We start from the raw sequence: 18,541 nt of genomic DNA on the forward strand, positions 1-18,541 counted from the left end.
TCCTCCGGTAGTGGTTAGATACTAGACCCAACCTTTAGAGAGCCTGGGGAACCATTGGTTTGGATCCCTTTGAAAGATTTATAAGGAATTCTCTGTTGTCCACAGGGGCAGCGTTTCAGTTTTAGGCCACATAAACCATGTGGCCTAAAACTGAAACGCTGTTCTGCTGCGTCGGGTCAGCTTGTCCATTCATACTACAATTTCATCCCTATTTGTTGCAATGTTGCTCTACTCTACAACCCTACTTCCATTTGGTACTTGTTAACAAACCCCTTCGCTAATTACTTTTGATGAATTGTGGAGTTAAATGATCAGAAAAGTGCTCAAATTCCACAAATAATTGAATTTATCTGTATACTATACTCTAAAGATTTTATATTACACCCTATTCTCACTAGTTGTTCTGACACTCACATAGATATGAGAGATCATGGACCCTTATTAAAGCTAAATAACTGAGCGACATCTAGCTGGTAGAAAGGATTTCTTAAAATCATCTAACTGTATTGCCGTACAGATGGATATGAGAACATAAAAGTACAGCTTCAAGATTAAATCAGATAATTACACACGCTGTGTTTAAAGACACAGCATTTTTCCTCGCCAATATTAAATCAGACAAAGCATTTTTGTTGGATTACCAACATTTTCTCTGTTTCTAACATGAATAAATAATAAAGAGAAAGAATTCTCTACATCCTTGAAATTCAGAGGTTCACATACTTTTTCTTAATATTCGGTAGAATTGCCTTGATGACTTAATGTTTGTGGTGTTTTTCCAGCAGCTTTAACCTTGTCTGCAAGATGAATTCTCGCGGTATTTGTGCGTTGACAAACACACGAGAATCCATCTTGTACCGCTCTGGTTCGTGTCAAGAAACCAAAAAGAGTTCGGGCCAATCACGTTGCAGTATTGTGGTTCAGGGCGGCACATACCGGTGCGACGAAGGCGAGAGCGGCTGAGCCCACTGCCGAACCATCATAAACATGGCAGCACAGGAGGACGCACGCATCGCTGCTGCTGTCACATCTGTTTTGTAAGAATCCACAATTTCATCTTTGAAAGAAGAACAGCAAGATATGCTATCTTACCTTCTTGTGGTTTCTCATGACGTCTGCTGCTGTTTTAATTTAATACCATGATTGGCTAAAACCAACCTTTGGTAGACGTGCACTAGGTGTCGCTTCACCCAATCAGCTCAGAGAGTTCTGATGAATTTCTTCCTTCCTTTAACAGGAAGAAACCTCCTGCAGAACCAGGTTCAGTGTGGACGGCCATCTTCCACGACCGACTGGGAGTTTGAGAAGACGGAGCCAAGACACACAATAAGAACACAAAGCACTGATCCAGAGGAGCTTTCTATGTCAAAGTAAAGTAGAGTTAGTGGCAGTCTGTTAGTGGCTTCATCTGTAACTAACATCAAAGAATCACAACCCCACACAGAATCAACTCAATTTTAGGCAACTTGCATCTTATCAAAAATAAGAAAATAAACATAAAATCAACAAACTGTGTTGCTTGATAAACCTTGGGGATCTTGCAGGTGAAAGGGATTAGTTGGTATGATTACAAATTCTCTGCAGTCCTTTCATTAGCTCTTGGTGTATTGCAGTCTGAACAAAAGAGAAAGGAAATTGTGGGAATATAAAAGCTATTATAGAAATTAGTTGAATTTAGCAGTGGTGATAGTGCATTCACATCGAATCCTTAACCGTTCTACGCATAAGTGACATTGACATTACTCCCATCAAAGCTCTAACTAGTTTCACCGCAGTATTAACTTCTGTTATGTTGTTTCTTTCTCTTTCTCACCTTTTGTTTAAAATTCAACTTTTTAAAAATGATGGTCGAGCTTATTTGCTCTTAATTTTCACATAAAAAGACTTGAGTCAATGTTTCAATGCATTGTATTTATTTAATGCCAGACTAATGTTAAAAACAAGGAATTCATGATTTTTTTCCCCTCATTTTGTATTATGAAAGCCATTAAATCAAGGGTCCAACATCTTTTTCATTTCATTCAGACAGTTCTGAGGAATACACCAGAATTATTTAGCAAGGTCGTTCAATGTTAAACTGTTGAGTTCGGGGTGAAAACTCTCTTATGTTGCAGGTTAATGCGTCACCTTCACTTATTTAATGAAACTGCGTGCACTTCTTTTGGAGTTAATGAAGTTCAGCGACATAAGAGGAGATTTTGGTTATGACTCAGGTGCAGAGATATAATCGATTGTTTCCATTCAACCTTTTCAAGTCGGGAGACAAAGAAAACAGCCCGTCCTTGTCCTTTCAGGTGAAAACACGGCCCCATCCGAACGCAGCCGTTCCGTTTGACAAGATCTCTGTACCTTGAACTGCTTCGCGCAGGTTAAATCACAAATTAATAATCAAGAATAAATCAGGTGTTAATTAAAGGTTGACTGAGATTAATTATGAAATGCAAATTATTACTGAACTCAGGGAAAGTGCTTACAGGTTTGGGTCAGTCCACAACAAGATGTCTAAATGTCAGATTAATGAAGACAAAATAATCATTCTCCCAACCCGTTTCAGGCCAAGTTAGGTGTGAGCGCCCTTTTCTAAATGCTGCCTGTCATTTGTTTAATTTTGATGAAGACTGATTGATTTAAAGCATCCAAATAAGGAGATCAAACTGCATAACAATAAAATGCTAATATTTAAATATATCACATAAAACACATCAGTTAAAACAATGTGTTTAAAATCTTGCCCTGCAACTCACCCTGACGACTATTCACTACAAAAGAAGCTAAGTGACTTATAAACTCATAAATGTGGGCCTAAAATTAGTTATTCAACCTTTTAGTGTGAAAATGTTATACAACAAACTGCAATGAGTTTTTAAAAACTAGAAGTGAAAGCACAAGGTTGACTTATGGGTTTTCTCCGAACTCATCTCAAGCTGGTAACTGTAACACATTCAAGGCTAAAGCTCGACATGAATTGGAAAATGCTGGAACACAAATGCCATTGTCCACCACGAGCCGAGTTTTATAACAATGTGGACAGAATGGTGTGGGAGAAAGAAAGAAGCCCCAGCTCAAAATAAACACCTTCAGAATCAAGGGAAGCGTATAGCTAGCTACAATTTAAATGCCTTTTGGAGAGATGTTTTATGGTCAAATTGGATAAAGACAGAGCAATGTTTGGAGGAGTCAAGGTAAGGTTTTTAATACTAAATAACACAGCACTAACTCTTTGGGACTGTGGCGGCGGGATCGTACTGTTGGGTAGTTTTGCTATCCAGTCATACTTAATATTTCATTGTATTGGAGGGCCTTAACAACTTTGGAAAAACATAAGCTTTCCAGAAGGACAATGATCCTAAAGTTACATCAACACCTGTTTTGGACTAAACAACAACAACAGCCTAGCATGTAGCTTCTGGTCTAAAGCCCTGAACTCCACACAAATTGGAAATTAATGGGTAATGCTTAAAAACCAAGTAAGTCCTTGCTTTTTGGTTTCAATAACTCCAAAGGTTCTCTTAAAGAGGCTTGAAAGCTGCTATTCCAATCATATGTGAAGAGAGTATATGTAAGTGAAGTTAAAAAGAAACCGGGCAATAAAAAAGGATATGAAACTATATATATATAAAAAAAAGCATGTGTGACATAGCAGAACTGAATAGGTGAGAACTGCAGGGGATGTGTCAAGGCGACAGACCAACCTCTTATCTACGGTCTGAAAAGTATGTGGTTGAGGGGCAACTTGCTTAGGGACATTTAATTAAATATTTGTGGGGGTATTTGACCATAAATGATCAGTATGTATTGGACTACCATCTGGTATAACCTGTTTAAAATTAGATTTAATAATGAAGGGTATTTATGGAAGTGCATTGCATTTACCAAAGGGAAAAAAAAGAGACACCTTATCTCATTATTACGAGATCAGGATCTTGTAATAATAAGAAAAGATCTTGTAATTACGAGTTAACTGGAAAGATGACATTTACTGGAAACTGTCGAAAGACACCCGAGCAATGTTGACATACTAATATTGTGATGAGGAGAAAGTTCTTTGGTTCCTGCAGAAAACTTCAATACACACATGGAGGGAAGATAAAAGTGAAACAGGAATAGATTCATGTAGAGCTGTTTTAGAGCTGTTTTACTACTGTGCAGTACACGGCGACTAGCGCTGTTGGTGATGAAGGCTGAAGGGAGTAAAGTTTGGGAGCTGTTCCTGTGAAAGGAGGAACAGCTCAGTTTCCTCTTCTAAGGTGTGTTCACACTGAACGCAATCAAGGCAAATTCTTCGAGTCGGTCGCCTGCTGTTGGTTGTTTGACATTTTGCCTTTCTCTCGTAAAAAATTTGCACTGACAACACAGCCAATTTTTCTCCAGCTTGCCTCAATGTGTCATCAATTAGGAGGAGCATCTATCTGCATGCGGTTTCCTGTCTGTTTAACTCACCGTGGCAAGGATGGATTTTACAGAGTGAGTCACGGTGCTGTATGTAAAGTGGAAAGCCCAACAGTGGTGTTGCTGCCTGGGTCTACCAGATCCTCCACAGACTCACCTGGTTTGGGGAGTACCACCACCTGTAGCTGCATTTGGATGATGGTCACTTCCAGCGGTACTGTCCAGGACCCAGTATGAAGAGCTGCTGCCCCGCGTCAGTGGGCGGATCATCCTCCGGGACATGAATCACAGGTGTCTCTGGTCAGTAAATCCATCATTGCTCAATAGAATAACTTATTTTGTTTCATCGTTTTATTGGAACGAGCTTCATCACTAAAAATTCAAAGCTTAATTTTTTTCTATTCATACATTCCTCAAATCTACAACCTAAGGTCTCTGATCTGACCTTTCTAAACTACAGCTAAAATGAGAATTGTTTCTATTCAGGGTAAAGCTTCACTGAAATGAGCTTCCATCACTAAACAGTCTTAGAAAGCTACAGTTTGAGGTCTCTGATCTGGCCTTTCTGACACTACAGCTAAAACAGAAAGCATCATAGTATTGGATAACAGCATTTGTTTAGGGCAGGCAGACTCTTGTTTTTCTGTCTGCCTTCAAGTCTCACTGGTACATATTCTTCTTCTTGAGAAAATTTGATCTATTGCGTTGTGATTCCAAAAAAGCCGAAGACTGTGGTCATTCTGCCAGTGTCCAGCTTTCTCCAAGATCGTTTCCATCCTGCCAGCAAGTTCAGAAATCGCAGCTGGCCTGCAGTTCTGCTTACACAGCATTTCAGTCTGAGTGTTGGTAGCGGACATATTCCTGTCATAGTTGAGGAAGCCATGACATGGGCTGAAACAGCTGCCAATGCTTTCACAATTTCTCATGGTAACCGGCAGCTCCAAAAAGCACAAATCCAATTTTGAACACATTTTCAACATCCTCGACTAACAAAATGGACAGACACACGATCCTCCTCCCATCGTGTGTCCCGCTGCACATGTCCCTTCAGGCACAGGGATTCTCCTTCACCCAGTCTTCTTCTTGAGAAAATTTGATCTATTGCGTTGAGAGTCCAGCTGACCAAATCCATAATTTGTTTACTTTGGCAATAGTAAATGTGTGAAAGAAGATCAAACGTGGTGTTCCTCAAGGCCTCATTCCTGGGCATATCTACATTTTACCCATATCTTTATATCATATCATCTTCTTACATTTTCATGTTTTTTTTCTGACTGAGCATTACTTGATGTGTCAAGAGAAATATTAGTTTCTCTACGCATCTTCAATGCCTGATGTGTTACAGAGACAATGGCTAAAGGCAGAAAATGAGCAATGAAACCAGTTTAAAATCCAGTTTCTTTTTAAGCTAGTTTAAATGTAGACTAGGAAAGATACTTTTTTTTCATACAAAGAGAGTGGACAAAAGACTGAAGACACTCAATAACTTTTGTTTAAATATATTTTATTAAATATACCTGGAATATATGACATTAATAATGAAAGAAAAAGGCCTTAGTTTGTCAGTAATATCACAGCATTATTAATTCTGCTGAATCTCACCAGTTTTCCAAGGCTTTATGGTTTTGAAGAGAGAAAAAAAATTAAAAGAGGAAAGGTGCTGTTTGTTGTCAGCAGCCTGAAAAGGTGAGGAAAAAAATAAAGGTCCCTTTCATGGCAGATTAGGTGAAAAAACTACAAAAGATAAGGGTTGCTGGGTACATCTGTTGCTTTCATTAACATGTTTTTCACAGAAAACCACATTCTCCAACCTGAACCCTTGCTTCTTTCTTCTTACTTTGAAGTATCAACAAATTAAGGCAAATGTAATGTCATACAGATGTTCAACAGATGTTAAAAAAGTAAACACATATTTTCTAATTTAAATATTTAATTTGTATTATTAAAACATTTCATGTTAAAGGAAATTGATGAGGATCATAAACTGATATCCTTTCAAACTTGAAGAATTGCTGTGAAAAAGCAATTGTCCCCTTACAGACTTTATTTTTAATATTATTTATAGTTTGTTTTGATCAGAAAACCTGAGTAAATAAATAACGCAGGTTTCAAAAGATTATTTAATTCATTAAGGAAAAAGCTATTCAAGCTTTCCTGTGAAAATGTATTTGCTGTCTTAGATTTTGAATTGACTAATGAACCCCAATTTTGGGCAGATTAGTTTAACAGTACTGTTTCCTAGACAGGCGAGGGTACCGCCGGACACATAGAATCAGGAAATCCCTTAAACAGAACCTGTTCAACATGACATAGGCTAAACCGATGCACTGCAGTGGCAGTATTATGGTCTGGGACGTGTTTGTGGCTTCAGGAAACCCTGAAGGAGAATATCTGGCCATCAGCTCCTGATTTTAAACTCAAGGACACTTAAATTTTGCAGAAGGGCAATGATCCTAACTACAACAACAGTTTTTGTATTTCCTCAGGTTTGTTGGATATTAAAATTTCTTTCATGATTTAAAACATTTAAGTTGGACAAAAAAAAAAGCAAAAACAAAAGAAACCTTTAGGGGAGCAAACACTTTTCCACAGCGCTGTATGTCCATAAAGCAAAACTCTGGTTCTTGTTTGAAGTTTCTTGAAGTGAACCGCGGACCGTTCTCGCTGTTACACGATTAAAAGCAGAGTGTTTGTATCATGTCTTCCCTCCAACTCTGCAACGAACCAAGGTCAAGTATTTAGAGACCAAATAAAGCTGTTACGTCCTTTCACTCCAGCTAATCGTTCCTTTTTAAACAGTTGAATTATGCCAAATACATGTAAACAAATGTTGAAGTTACTGTAAAGATAAACCTAAAACGGGAGATGTGTTGTTTAATCACATAACAATTACAAGGAAGACCTTGTTTTGTTCAAGATGAATACTTGCATCTTTATAACAACTGTATTTTGAATGTGTGTATCTACTTTCTAAACGCTAGTTTATGGTTGGATTTAAAACAAACTAAAATGAAACAAAAGGAATCATAATTTATAATATACTCCTTTTCAATTAAAGTTTCATACACGATGAATGACTGGAGGGAATTTTAATATTGATCCTCAGTAAAATGATGAACTTTACAATCATAAAACCGTTAAACTGAAAGGGATGAAAAATGTTTAATCTGTTGCTCTTTCTGCTGATCTGAAGTAAATACTGCATTTTTTCTATGATTCTAACACACTGTCCTTTTTATATGTTGTGAAACAAAATCATTAAATAGCTCTGAAGAACCACAGAGTTTGCCAATTCAATCAAACGAAGACGGCCAATTAAATTTTATTTAGCAATGTAACCCTTTCCATTTTAATAAATATATATAATTCCTTAGAAAGCATCTCAGTATAATATTGTTTATATATTTTGGCTCCAGTAAATGTCCGTTAATATGTTTCAATAATTCAAGTCAAAAAGTGAAACTCGTATATAGATTCATTGAACACACACGGAGCTCCTCTGCGCTCAAGGGTGCCAAGTCTGTGTCTTTGATACGGGGGATACAGGTTCAAATCCCGGTTGCATCACGAAGGGCCTATGCAGCTACGGGTAGGACTGCTGACTTGACAGTTATCCAGCAGTCGGTCACTAACACTTTCAACAAGGAGGGTAGGCCACAAAAGACAGATGCTAAAGATGTTGACTGTTCAGGGTTCTATCCAAGCAAATTAATGGAAAGTTGAGTGGAAGGAAAAGGTGTGGTTGAAGAAAGGATAGCAGGAGGGATAATTACGGACTTGAGAAGATTGTAAAGATGAGGCTACTAAAGCAGAACTCACTTTAAGGTTTTCCTCAACACAGGACCTCCTGGAGCAGTGAGTCCGTCTATCTTCTTAAACCCTTGTCAGATAATGCAGATGACCGCTCAAACTTAACACGGCTCTGCTAGAGGTTTCTCTTCCTGTTTAAAGGGAGTAGTTCCCTTCTACTGTCGCCACATGCATGTTCTATGCAGATGAGCTGACGGCTGCTATCAAATTAACCTGGGCTTCCTTAACACCTCAGGAGACCTAAAGACTGATTTGTCTTTATGATATTCAGATTTCCAGACAACCTGAATTTTGGATTTTAAGTAGCTTTACAACTCAACCAACCATTGCGTGAAATACTTTTCAGATGGATTTTGGAATAGGGACGTTTTAGTTAAAATGTGAATAAAAATAAATCGCAAGTGTTGCTTAATAAGTGAAAGTTATAAAGTGTCTAAAGTTTTTTTTTTCTTTTCGGTGACATAAAAAAATAATACACGAGAGAGGATGCTGGATGAGAAATAACTCCTTCCCAAGCCGTCAAGTCAGTGGTTTGATAATTATGAGGCAACCATGTGTTAAAATAGCTTAAAGTTAAATTAAACTTGTGATGAGCAGGTCACAAAGTAAAAACCAACATGAAAGTCAGAAGAAGGTGGACAGGGCCAGGAAGGCAAATTGAAAAAGGTGTCTTGGTGTTGAGTGAAAAATGTGAAGACAAAGCAAACATCCTAACATCTCCTTCAAAAAGCCATGCAATAAAGACTTCTCTTCAAGTCTCCCTGGTTCTTGAAGAGATGGTGAGTTTGCAGAATTTGCTGATTTTTTGCTGAGTCAAACAAAACAAAAAAAAAAAAAAACATGTTGCACACACACTTCTAAAAGTGATCTGCACTGATAATTGTGTGTTTCATATCAGCTGATGACAAAACGTCACTTTGCAGAAAAAACCCAGAGGCAAAACCATCAACTGGCCTTTTTCCCCCTACAAACTTATTGGTTTTAGCTAGACACATTTGTTCTGATCGAGAAGCACATCTCTATCAAATGACAACTTAACGTTGCTGAGGTAATAAATGACAGCGCGGGGAAAAACAGGCACAGACGATGGGGAGTTTCTCACAGGAGGAAACCTTGACATTCACTCGGAGGCTGTGCTCAGCAAAGCGAGACCGTCAGCCGTTTGCAGTCTTTTGTTAAGTTGTTTACTGTCTCTGATCCTTTGAGTCAGTTCTCAGGATTCCTGGATTCTCCAGAAAAAAATAAAATAAAATAAACATGGCAGAGCATCTGCTATACAAGATGTTAGCCAGAGACGTCTGGACATTGTCCCAGAATATAAGCTCCTCCGTGTCAGGTCACATAAGTCTTTTTAAATAAACAGATCCTCAAATAAAGAATGTAACGATCACTACCCAGACATTATCGCAGTGCATGTGGACGTACTTGACCCCGAAAGCTCTTGTAGGTTCCCAAGGCTCGGTGTCAAATGTCCAGGTGTATAATGTTTGGACGGCAGAAGGACATCGGATCAGCGTCACTGAGGCTGCTGAGATCGTCTCTCCTCCAGACAGCGACAAACCCACATCGACACAACCTCGGCATTCCCATCGTTGTACTGGATTATAAAGGTGTGATCCTGCAAAAAAAATAAAAAATAAATCAAGAATTTTTACTATGGTAAAATCTGACAGTCAGTAACTCAAAAACAAAGGTAGCTGAAGTGTTAAAGGTACGGCAAGACCTCATGAAAGGGCTGAATCCTTAAATTACCCCAACAGCAACCAGGCATACCATTATGACCATCTACCCAATAGTGTGTTGCTCTCCCTTTTATTTTAAAAAACAGTCCTTAGCCACTGACTCCCTTCAGTATTTGGCACCAAGACGTTAGCCACATGTCCTTTAAGTCCAATGAGTTGCAAACTGAATCGGCATTGCTTGTCCAGCCAATCTCAGATGTTTGAATAGCTTAAGATGTGGGGAATTTAAAGGCCAAGTTCACAGCTCAAACATCCTCGAATCATCTTTGTGGCGCGACGCATTATCGTGCTGAAAGACGGCGCAGTCATCAAAGAACACTGAGCACATGGTGTGCTGCGATCCTTAGGTCCGGATGACCGATAGGACTCAAGGTTCCTGTGGCTCAGTAGGTAGAGTAGCTGTCTTGCAACCGGAAAGTTGCGAACCTGATTCCAGCTTCACATGTTGATGTCCCCTGGACACATATCACTGTACAGATGTGTGCGCATTAGTGAGTCCAGCTGGGTGATTGTGGAGTATGGCGTAAACCGCTTTGAGTCAGTACGCTATATAAACTCAGTCCATTTAGCATCTAAGGGTAGAACGTGGCCCAAAGTATCACGCTGCCTCCATTAGCAAGCCTCCACTGTCAAATGGTGCCCGGCTAAGTGATGGACACACTGTCCACCTATGACAAAGAGAAGCGGATTCAACTGATTAATCAGACCATCCCACATTCTTCCATTGCTCCATGGTCCAGTTCTGATGCTCATATCCTTGTTGTTGGATCTTTTAGGAACAACAAACCGTGATGCAGTGTGTATTTCAGCAACTTTCCATCAGAACCAGAATAAGCTTCTGGAGCTATTGTAGCTAATCTGATGGACTGGATTAAATGTTTCACCCTTTACTCCCCACATGCATCAGGTAAGCCCAGGACCCCGTCGCTGGACCATCACAGTCCTTCCTCTGACCAGTTTGAAGACGGACCTCATCAGATCAGGAACGCCCCACAGGTACGGCTGTTCATCACAGTTTGTCCCTAAACCCAGAAATCCTTCCCTTTTCCAATTTTTGCTGCTTCCTTAAATTAAGCTTGAAACCTTTCCCTTTTAAAAACTTGATAAAGCCTGAAAACAGAAATGGTATTAAATCTATTCAGTTTTTCCCAGGCTATTATGTATTTGGTCATTTTTCAGTTTAAATCCATACTTTTCATATTTTTTTAAACAGTATAACTAATGGGACAAAAATTAGATTTTTACTTAAGTTGCTTGCCAATAATGAATATTATCTTTGTTTAGAGAAACTAACTTACAAAGGCAGTTGAGTACAAAATACATTTCATTTTATCGTTGAATGTTTTTAGAAGTTCTACAGTTTACTTTTACTGTGAAAAAGACAGTGCAAGTTTCAATAAATATCTACTAACATCCTTGTATAACCTTCACAGTAACTCTTATAGGCTAAAATAACTAGCGGGTTGTAAAATCACAGGTAATGAGCTTTCTCATAAAGACAGAGACCATTCAAAGAGCCATTAGATTTCTTTCACTTACTCCACATTATTATTTTTTATTATCAAACAGACGGGAGCCGCAAACATTATTAGGCCTTTATGTGGATGGGGATAAATTTGTGCCATTTGTTTATTCCAAACCATGGATCACAAAGTGTTGATAAAATACAAATAAAGTAAACAAGAACAGCGATAAAACCTGTTAAATATTAATGCCTGACAGATTTGAAGTGACGACATCCCAGTGAACATCCTGGGTGTAACGACCTACTTGAGCCGTAACGGGATGTAAACTGAGATATGTAATAAAAATAAAATAAAAAAAGCTTTAAAAAAGAAAGTCAGACTAATTTTGACGGCTTTTTATTAGCTGAGGTGCGAAATCAAAACACATATGTTCCACCTGGTGATTGACAGCTCATAAAGTTTGTTAAATAGCGCCGGTGTTTGCTTGCAGCGGGACTGAAAAAAGAGATGTCACACGTGATATCTCAGTTGGACCGAACCCGTCACCCGATCCTCCTTCACGACTTTCCAGAGTAAAGCCAGGGTTCACAGAGGTCCCTCGGAGGTCAGGGATGAAAGGGGAGCGGATTGTAAACGAGACAAATTAACTCAGGCTGACCAGGAATTGTATTTGAGATGTCTCGATGTCCAATTACAAAAGCAGCAGTTTGACCAGGCAGTTTAAATGAACTTGTCAGCACTGATTTCAACAATATCCGTCCTTAACAACAAGAGATCACTTGAGTTGTGCACAGTTTAGACCCTAACAAGGAGATCAATCAGAGCAAAAGGACAAAGACTATTGCTTGGCCTAGTCTAGACAGAGCACATGTCAATGATGCTGTGCAAGAAAGCCAATATTTACCTTCAACTGTTCTGCAGAATTTAACAACACATCTGAATCAAGTGGGATTACACAGGATATTTTGTACATTTGTGATCAGTAAAGGATTTCTTATCCGTGTTCCTGGACTTCCATTTTTGCACAATAAGACTCAAGCTACTTATTTCATATAGGATATCTAACTGAATATTTAGGGGATGGAGAAGAGGCTAGGGTTACAAGATACCCTGATAACAAAAATTATTTATTAACTAATAGTCCTTTAAACACCTAAAAAAGTTATAATAAAGGCTGGATAGCATATACAGAAGGAAGACAGAAGGGACATTTGTGAGGTCTATAAACAGTGGTTACATAAACTAAACCACTTTTTTAAGTTACAAAGGCATCCTGCAAGATTAAGTTCAAACTTATTTAACAATAGAAGAAGTGGGAACTGATGACCTGGAAATACTCCATGGTTGTATCCAACTAGCCATCGCCTTTAGAGATTTTACTAATGTTTGAATAAAAAGAAAAGGATAAGGCGTGGGTTGAGCTTTGGTTGTTGGCCTTTGGTTTCTTATGACCGCCACCCGATGGACTGATTTCTGTACAACTTCTCTATTCGTCATTGGGCTGATTTAAATAAATGACCCACTGCAATGGAAACACAGCTACTTAAAAGCTTTCATTTACCCCAGGAAACCAAGGTCTGGGACTTTGAATGGAAAAGGGCCTACGGGCAGATTTGCAAAATTAAGCCAAAAGTCAATGACCTTATTTAGCAGCTTCGCAGCCAAAACTGTAACATAATTGTTTAAAAAACTTAAACGAATAGAGAAAAATTAACGACTAGAAAAATATGACCCAAGCAGAATATAAAGATATCTATGCAGTACTTGGACAGACCAAATTCAATCCTAGAGACTCCAAGTACAAAACAAAATGTATTTAGGAGCTAAAAAAGTGGATTTTGCATGATATGTCTGTTTTAAAACAACCTAAAGTAGATTTTTTTCACACTAGGATACATTTGACACTAATTTTGTGCTTCCTGAACAATCAACAATCAATAAACAAACAATAACCTAAGCCGTCAGTGGAATATTTTTACATGGACCTTACTGACAAGGGATGGGGGAGGTAAAGGGCTGCAGGTAACCCTAGAGAATAGAGTTCAGTCTGACTCAGGTCAAAGTCAGTGAAAATGGTATAAGATAGCGTGGGAATCAAGAGCTTAAAAAAGGAACAGAAGATCCAGTGATACAACTTTCTATTTCTCTTTGGTTACTGCAATCATTAAAAGCAAGTACAAAAGTACAAGTTCTCTGGTCCCCTTGATTGCCAGAGGGGTGTTCAAAATAATAAACTTCAAAACTTAGCCACTGGAAATCTCTGATCTCTGATTCTAATTTCCCCCATATTCCACAGCAATTTCTCTCCTGATATCTCAGTGTTAACCTACTGTAGATGCTGCGGATTAATAGTTGTCTGAGATGTTAGGAGGTGCTGGTCATACTGCCCCTCAACCAGTTTTACTTTTGTAGCGTTGGTGTCGTTGTAGCAAACTCTTTGACGGATGTAATGGTGCTGTCTACTGAGAGATTTGATACTGTCCATGTGTCAGTTCTTATCCTACAGGGCAATGTCTTGTACCTGCTCAAACAATCGACTAATCAACGTAATTTTCTATACTCTGCTGCTGCTTTGCTGTCATTTTAAACTGTTGACTCATTAAACACCTCTCAGGGACAAACAAACAGGTTCAGACAATGTAAATTAGCATGAAACTGGGACACAGTGGGCATGATGTTCCACTTTTCCCACTCCCAGGAGTCTTTTGGTCTATTTGTGGTAATACGAAGAAATATGTGGGAATGCAGATTCCCTAAAATCTAATTTAGGGCCACCAGTGCAGCTTACTTGTTAAAAAAGGGTTAGTTACCCCCAGTTAATGTGTAACCACCACAGTAGAAAAAAAAAAATAGTTGCATATTTCAGAGTGCTCGGGCTGTGACCAAAGTGTACGGACTGTGAAGGACTGGTGCAAGCCCCATCAATCCTTTTGCCCTTCTAATGGGCAGCTAGGGTTAACACAGTCTGAGGTTAATTACTGTCATATCAGCGCGAGCATGACTGTCACTGAGACACACACACATACACAGCGGACGCTTCTGGGTGCCCCTCTAAGAGCTGGACATCCAACTCATCAATCTTTCTTCTTCGTCGCTGTGCTGAACAAGTGATATAAAAATAAGTAGGAAGTCCTAAGTGACGTTTTTTTTTTTTTTTTTTTTTTTAATCAAGCTCTGCAACCTCTGCTCCAGAAATTAATCCTGACTGGCCAAAGGAATCTGCTGGGGGGGGGGGGTGCTCTGGTTCAACCAAAGGCTTCCATGGGATTAAGTCCTGAGCTGCTGCAAACAAATATCAGCAGCAACAAAATACGTTAGAACTATGGGGAGAAGAATGATGTGAAGTGAAGTGGGGGAATAAAATGTGTTAATACAATGTAGACAGTTGGTATTGTCACATTCTTTGTTCAACATTAGACCAGAGGGACTGACCAACACACACTAAACCGCTGAGTAATCTTAGCTTTTCGTGCTTGTTGTTGGCATCCCTTATAATATGAGAGTAAAAGGCACTAAGGTGGTAAATACTCGTAAAAAAACCTAGAATGATTTCCAAAATCATCTCATCCCCCAGCTCCATATGCGAATGGAAAACTTTATTCACAGACGATGTTTCGGCCTGAACGTCTTTATTAAAATCAATGTTAAAAAAATTGCTCAGAATGAGCATCTTTTACAGACTACGCCCCATCTTCATCTTTGTGTGATAATTAAGCACTCTATACAACAGTGAAGGAAACACTACACATATTTAATCAGTTCACATGTCATCGGGCAAAACAAAATTCCCAGCATGCCGTCTATGAAACTCTACTTAAGTATAGCTTCATGTTTCTAAATGGTAAATGGCTTGTCCCGTGTATAGTGCTTTTTTTTAACTTGTCTTGACGACCTCCAAAGCACTTTACACTACAGTCTTAGTCATTCACCCATTCACCCGCACATTCACACCCCGACGGTGGTGAGCTATGTAAGTAGCTACAGCTGCCATGGGGCAGACTGAGGCGTAACTTTAAAACAGAACAACTTAATTTGTCCTGTTTCAATTTGTTCATCTGTTATATTTCTGAGGTTTTACCAAAACCAAAGAATAATGTCAGGGAATCAAGCTAATTTAAATTCATCTATATTCTTGATATCTTAATTCATGAATCAGTAGGATTTGCTTGACAAACAAGGCAGATTAATGAAGAAGCTCAGTGGATAAGTCACAAATAAGGGGAGCGGCTTAATGTTGGGTGGGTGGTCTTACTGTTATGATTGCCCAGAGCGATCTCCTAATAGAAAGGGTGCAGTTAGTCTAAAAACAACTTTAATCTGACAATCAGTACAATGTAGAGGTTGAAAACCAAAAAATATGGACTTAAAACCCAAATGAAAATACTTGATAAATAATCTATGATATTTTAAATGAGTAATGATAGTAAAAATCTAAATCTGACATGCAGAACCACTTAGGTGATCAGACATTAGGGTTAAAGTTGAAATTGTTTCAAGCGCAACTTAATGCAATATTCAAATTAATACTGAAATAGTTTACAATTTAAACAGTTATTTCAACTTCACTGACAATTGCTTATGCATAATCTTTTCTAAATGAATTTGTTTATTTCCTTGTTTATTTCCCTTTTATATATGTATTTGTAGTCACATTCAGTTCATGACTCTCGATACTTTTTGGCCAATGATGCTAAACCCCCCCCCTCCCCCCCCCCCAAAAAAAAACTGTTCGGCTTGCAGTGAAAATATTTCAATTGATCAGAGCAGCCCTGATCTACCATTGATTTAAAAGGATGAGCAAACTTTAACAGGGGTAAAAAAAATATTAAAATATTTCCATTCTTGCCTGGTTTTTGTATTGTTTCGAATGTCTATGGACTATGAAAACACAAACCTTCATTTTTCCTCTCACACCCACACATGATCCTATAATAATTAAATTACCTGCACCTTAAATTAAGCTTGAAACCTTTATTAGAAGAGTTATGAATGCAGAGTGAATAACTACTCGTCGTATTAGGTCATTCAAGGTGTCTGACTCTCAGCTGTATTACGCCATGGTCAGAGGTGAGACGGGAGAAGGACTCATTTAAAAGTTACATTAATCACCGTCTTGCCAGATCAAACTGGGATAATCACCTGCAACTGCTCTACTCAAAAGGAAATGACCCAAACCCTGGGGAAATTCTACCCAACACTTTAATTGTTTGAAGCCTTTGAAATGTCTGTTTAATCCAAGATTAATTTATGCGATTTTAAATAACTCTGTGCATGATTAATAAGCGGAGATGAAATTAAAAGCAGTTTGGGGCAATTATGACAAGGGACTGGTCATCACCTCATTAGAGTGGTGTTGGAGAAAACACGGAGTGTGTGTGTGAGAGAGAAAGGTGAGGAGGTAGATAGAATAACTAGGTCTTTACAGATTTGCATGCTAATCACTGCATCCCCCTGGAAAGGTGCTGGCATTAGAAGGCGTCTGTGTGCAAAGTCCAACCTATTACGTATCCAAACTTCTCTGAGCAGTCTTACCGTGCCATTTATCCTCATTGCCTGATAATCTGTGCCTTTAATGTCAATTTCCAAAGACCCATTTTTCTGATCGCCACTATACACAGCTCCATCTCTGTACGCCGTTATGTTGCAGATATACATTTCAGGAATCAATCATTACCTTACATCCCCTTGCTCAAGGTACACAGTTTTCACATGAGGTATTATTGTAAAAGGCAGATGTTGCTGAAGATCAAATCTGGCTGTATTTAACAACTGGTAACAGAAGAATAATCTGTAGAGGAGCTGCATTCCTAACAGACTACTCTGCACACACCTATGTCGGACCTTAGATGTTCTTACTTTAGACATTTTTAGAAGTCTGTAACATCTGGCAATACATATTTGCTCTGTGTTTATGTTCAACTACCCACCTGCCCTGCCCATGGACTGTTACAGAAATGGTTAAACGCCGGAGCACACTCCCTTAAAATAGTGCTTGCCGATTCACTGTCTAGAGAAGCCGAGGACAGCAATGACGGGTCTAACCGAAGCATTACTCTGTGCTAATGTTGGATGGAGGATTCCAGTGCAGTGAAAAGTTTATGCGATCTGCTGGATTCCTTGGATAGACAATTATTCAATAATGGACACTTTATAAAAGACTGAATCTGATTGGATGGAATTGCAGTACAGATGATGATAGACCAGTTGTCCTCAATTCTGGTCCTCGAGAGACGGCGTCCTGCGACTTTTAAATGTTGCTCTGCTTCAACACACCTCAGTCCAACAATCAGGCCATTAACAGGACTCTGAAGAACCTTACTGCATACCAAGGAGGTAATTCAGCCATTTGATTCAGGTGTGTTGGACCAGGGAGACATCTAAAAGCTACAGAAGACCGGTCCTCGAGGACCAGGATTGAGGACGACTGTGATAGACTGTGATTTTATGCCACTGAATTAAACGTTGGATTGACTGCACAATGCGTGCAGGAGGATAGCACAAATCAATAATCTATTGCCCTGTAAGGATTTTTTCAGAGGGGACGACGCTTGAGAATTGACCGGTGGAGGAAAAAAAAAAAATCTCTCACAATGGTTGAGTGTGTTACCAATGCGTAACTTCAGAAAAGCGTATTTTTGACAGGGACGCCGTTTTGACGCTGCAGCGTTATTACATAACTCAACACCTGGCAAAGCGACTCATGGCTATTTATGCCGATTGTAGAAATGCCAGATCCTGGGGTGGCAGTTATACAGAGGAGAAGCACGGGACCCATGTTCGGAGGGTATGGGTGCCGAACATGGGTACCGTGCCGAAAAATATAAATCCCATATTCCTGCAAAATTAATAATTTGCTGATCGCTAGTCTACTAAATTATGAACAATGAGATCATTTGATTTGTGTGAGTACATCTGTGCTTTAGCTTTCATTTTTTTGTCAATTATTCTTTAATGTACACTGGGCTGTCAATCTCTGTCAATAATATTTAAACAGTCTAAACTACTTCAAGCTACCAAAAAATATAAATGTGGCAAATTTTTTTTAATCACACAGTAGTGATTAACATCTAATGATTTTAACTTAATTTTTTCGTTATAAGATCAGTTTTAATGTGATTTTAAATGAAGCTTTTA

The 18,541-nt window shown here is 38.8% G+C and overlaps 1 protein-coding gene across 1 annotated transcript in view; it reads right to left on the reverse strand.

Annotated features, from left to right (window-relative positions):
• Positions 1 to 7,062: 7,062 nt before the first annotated feature.
• Positions 7,063 to 18,541, reverse strand: part of map2k5 (mitogen-activated protein kinase kinase 5) — a 66,269-nt gene continuing 54,790 nt past the window's right edge. Inside the window, exon 22 of the mRNA XM_012877155.3 lies at positions 7,063 to 9,817. Within this exon, the coding sequence (XP_012732609.2) occupies positions 9,716 to 9,817 (102 nt within the window). The 3' untranslated portion in view covers positions 7,063 to 9,715. The remainder of the gene's footprint in view (positions 9,818 to 18,541) is intronic.

The sequence above is a fragment of the Fundulus heteroclitus genome, chromosome 4 (assembly GCF_011125445.2).
Source record: "Fundulus heteroclitus isolate FHET01 chromosome 4, MU-UCD_Fhet_4.1, whole genome shotgun sequence".
Lineage (NCBI taxonomy): Eukaryota > Metazoa > Chordata > Actinopteri > Cyprinodontiformes > Fundulidae > Fundulus > Fundulus heteroclitus.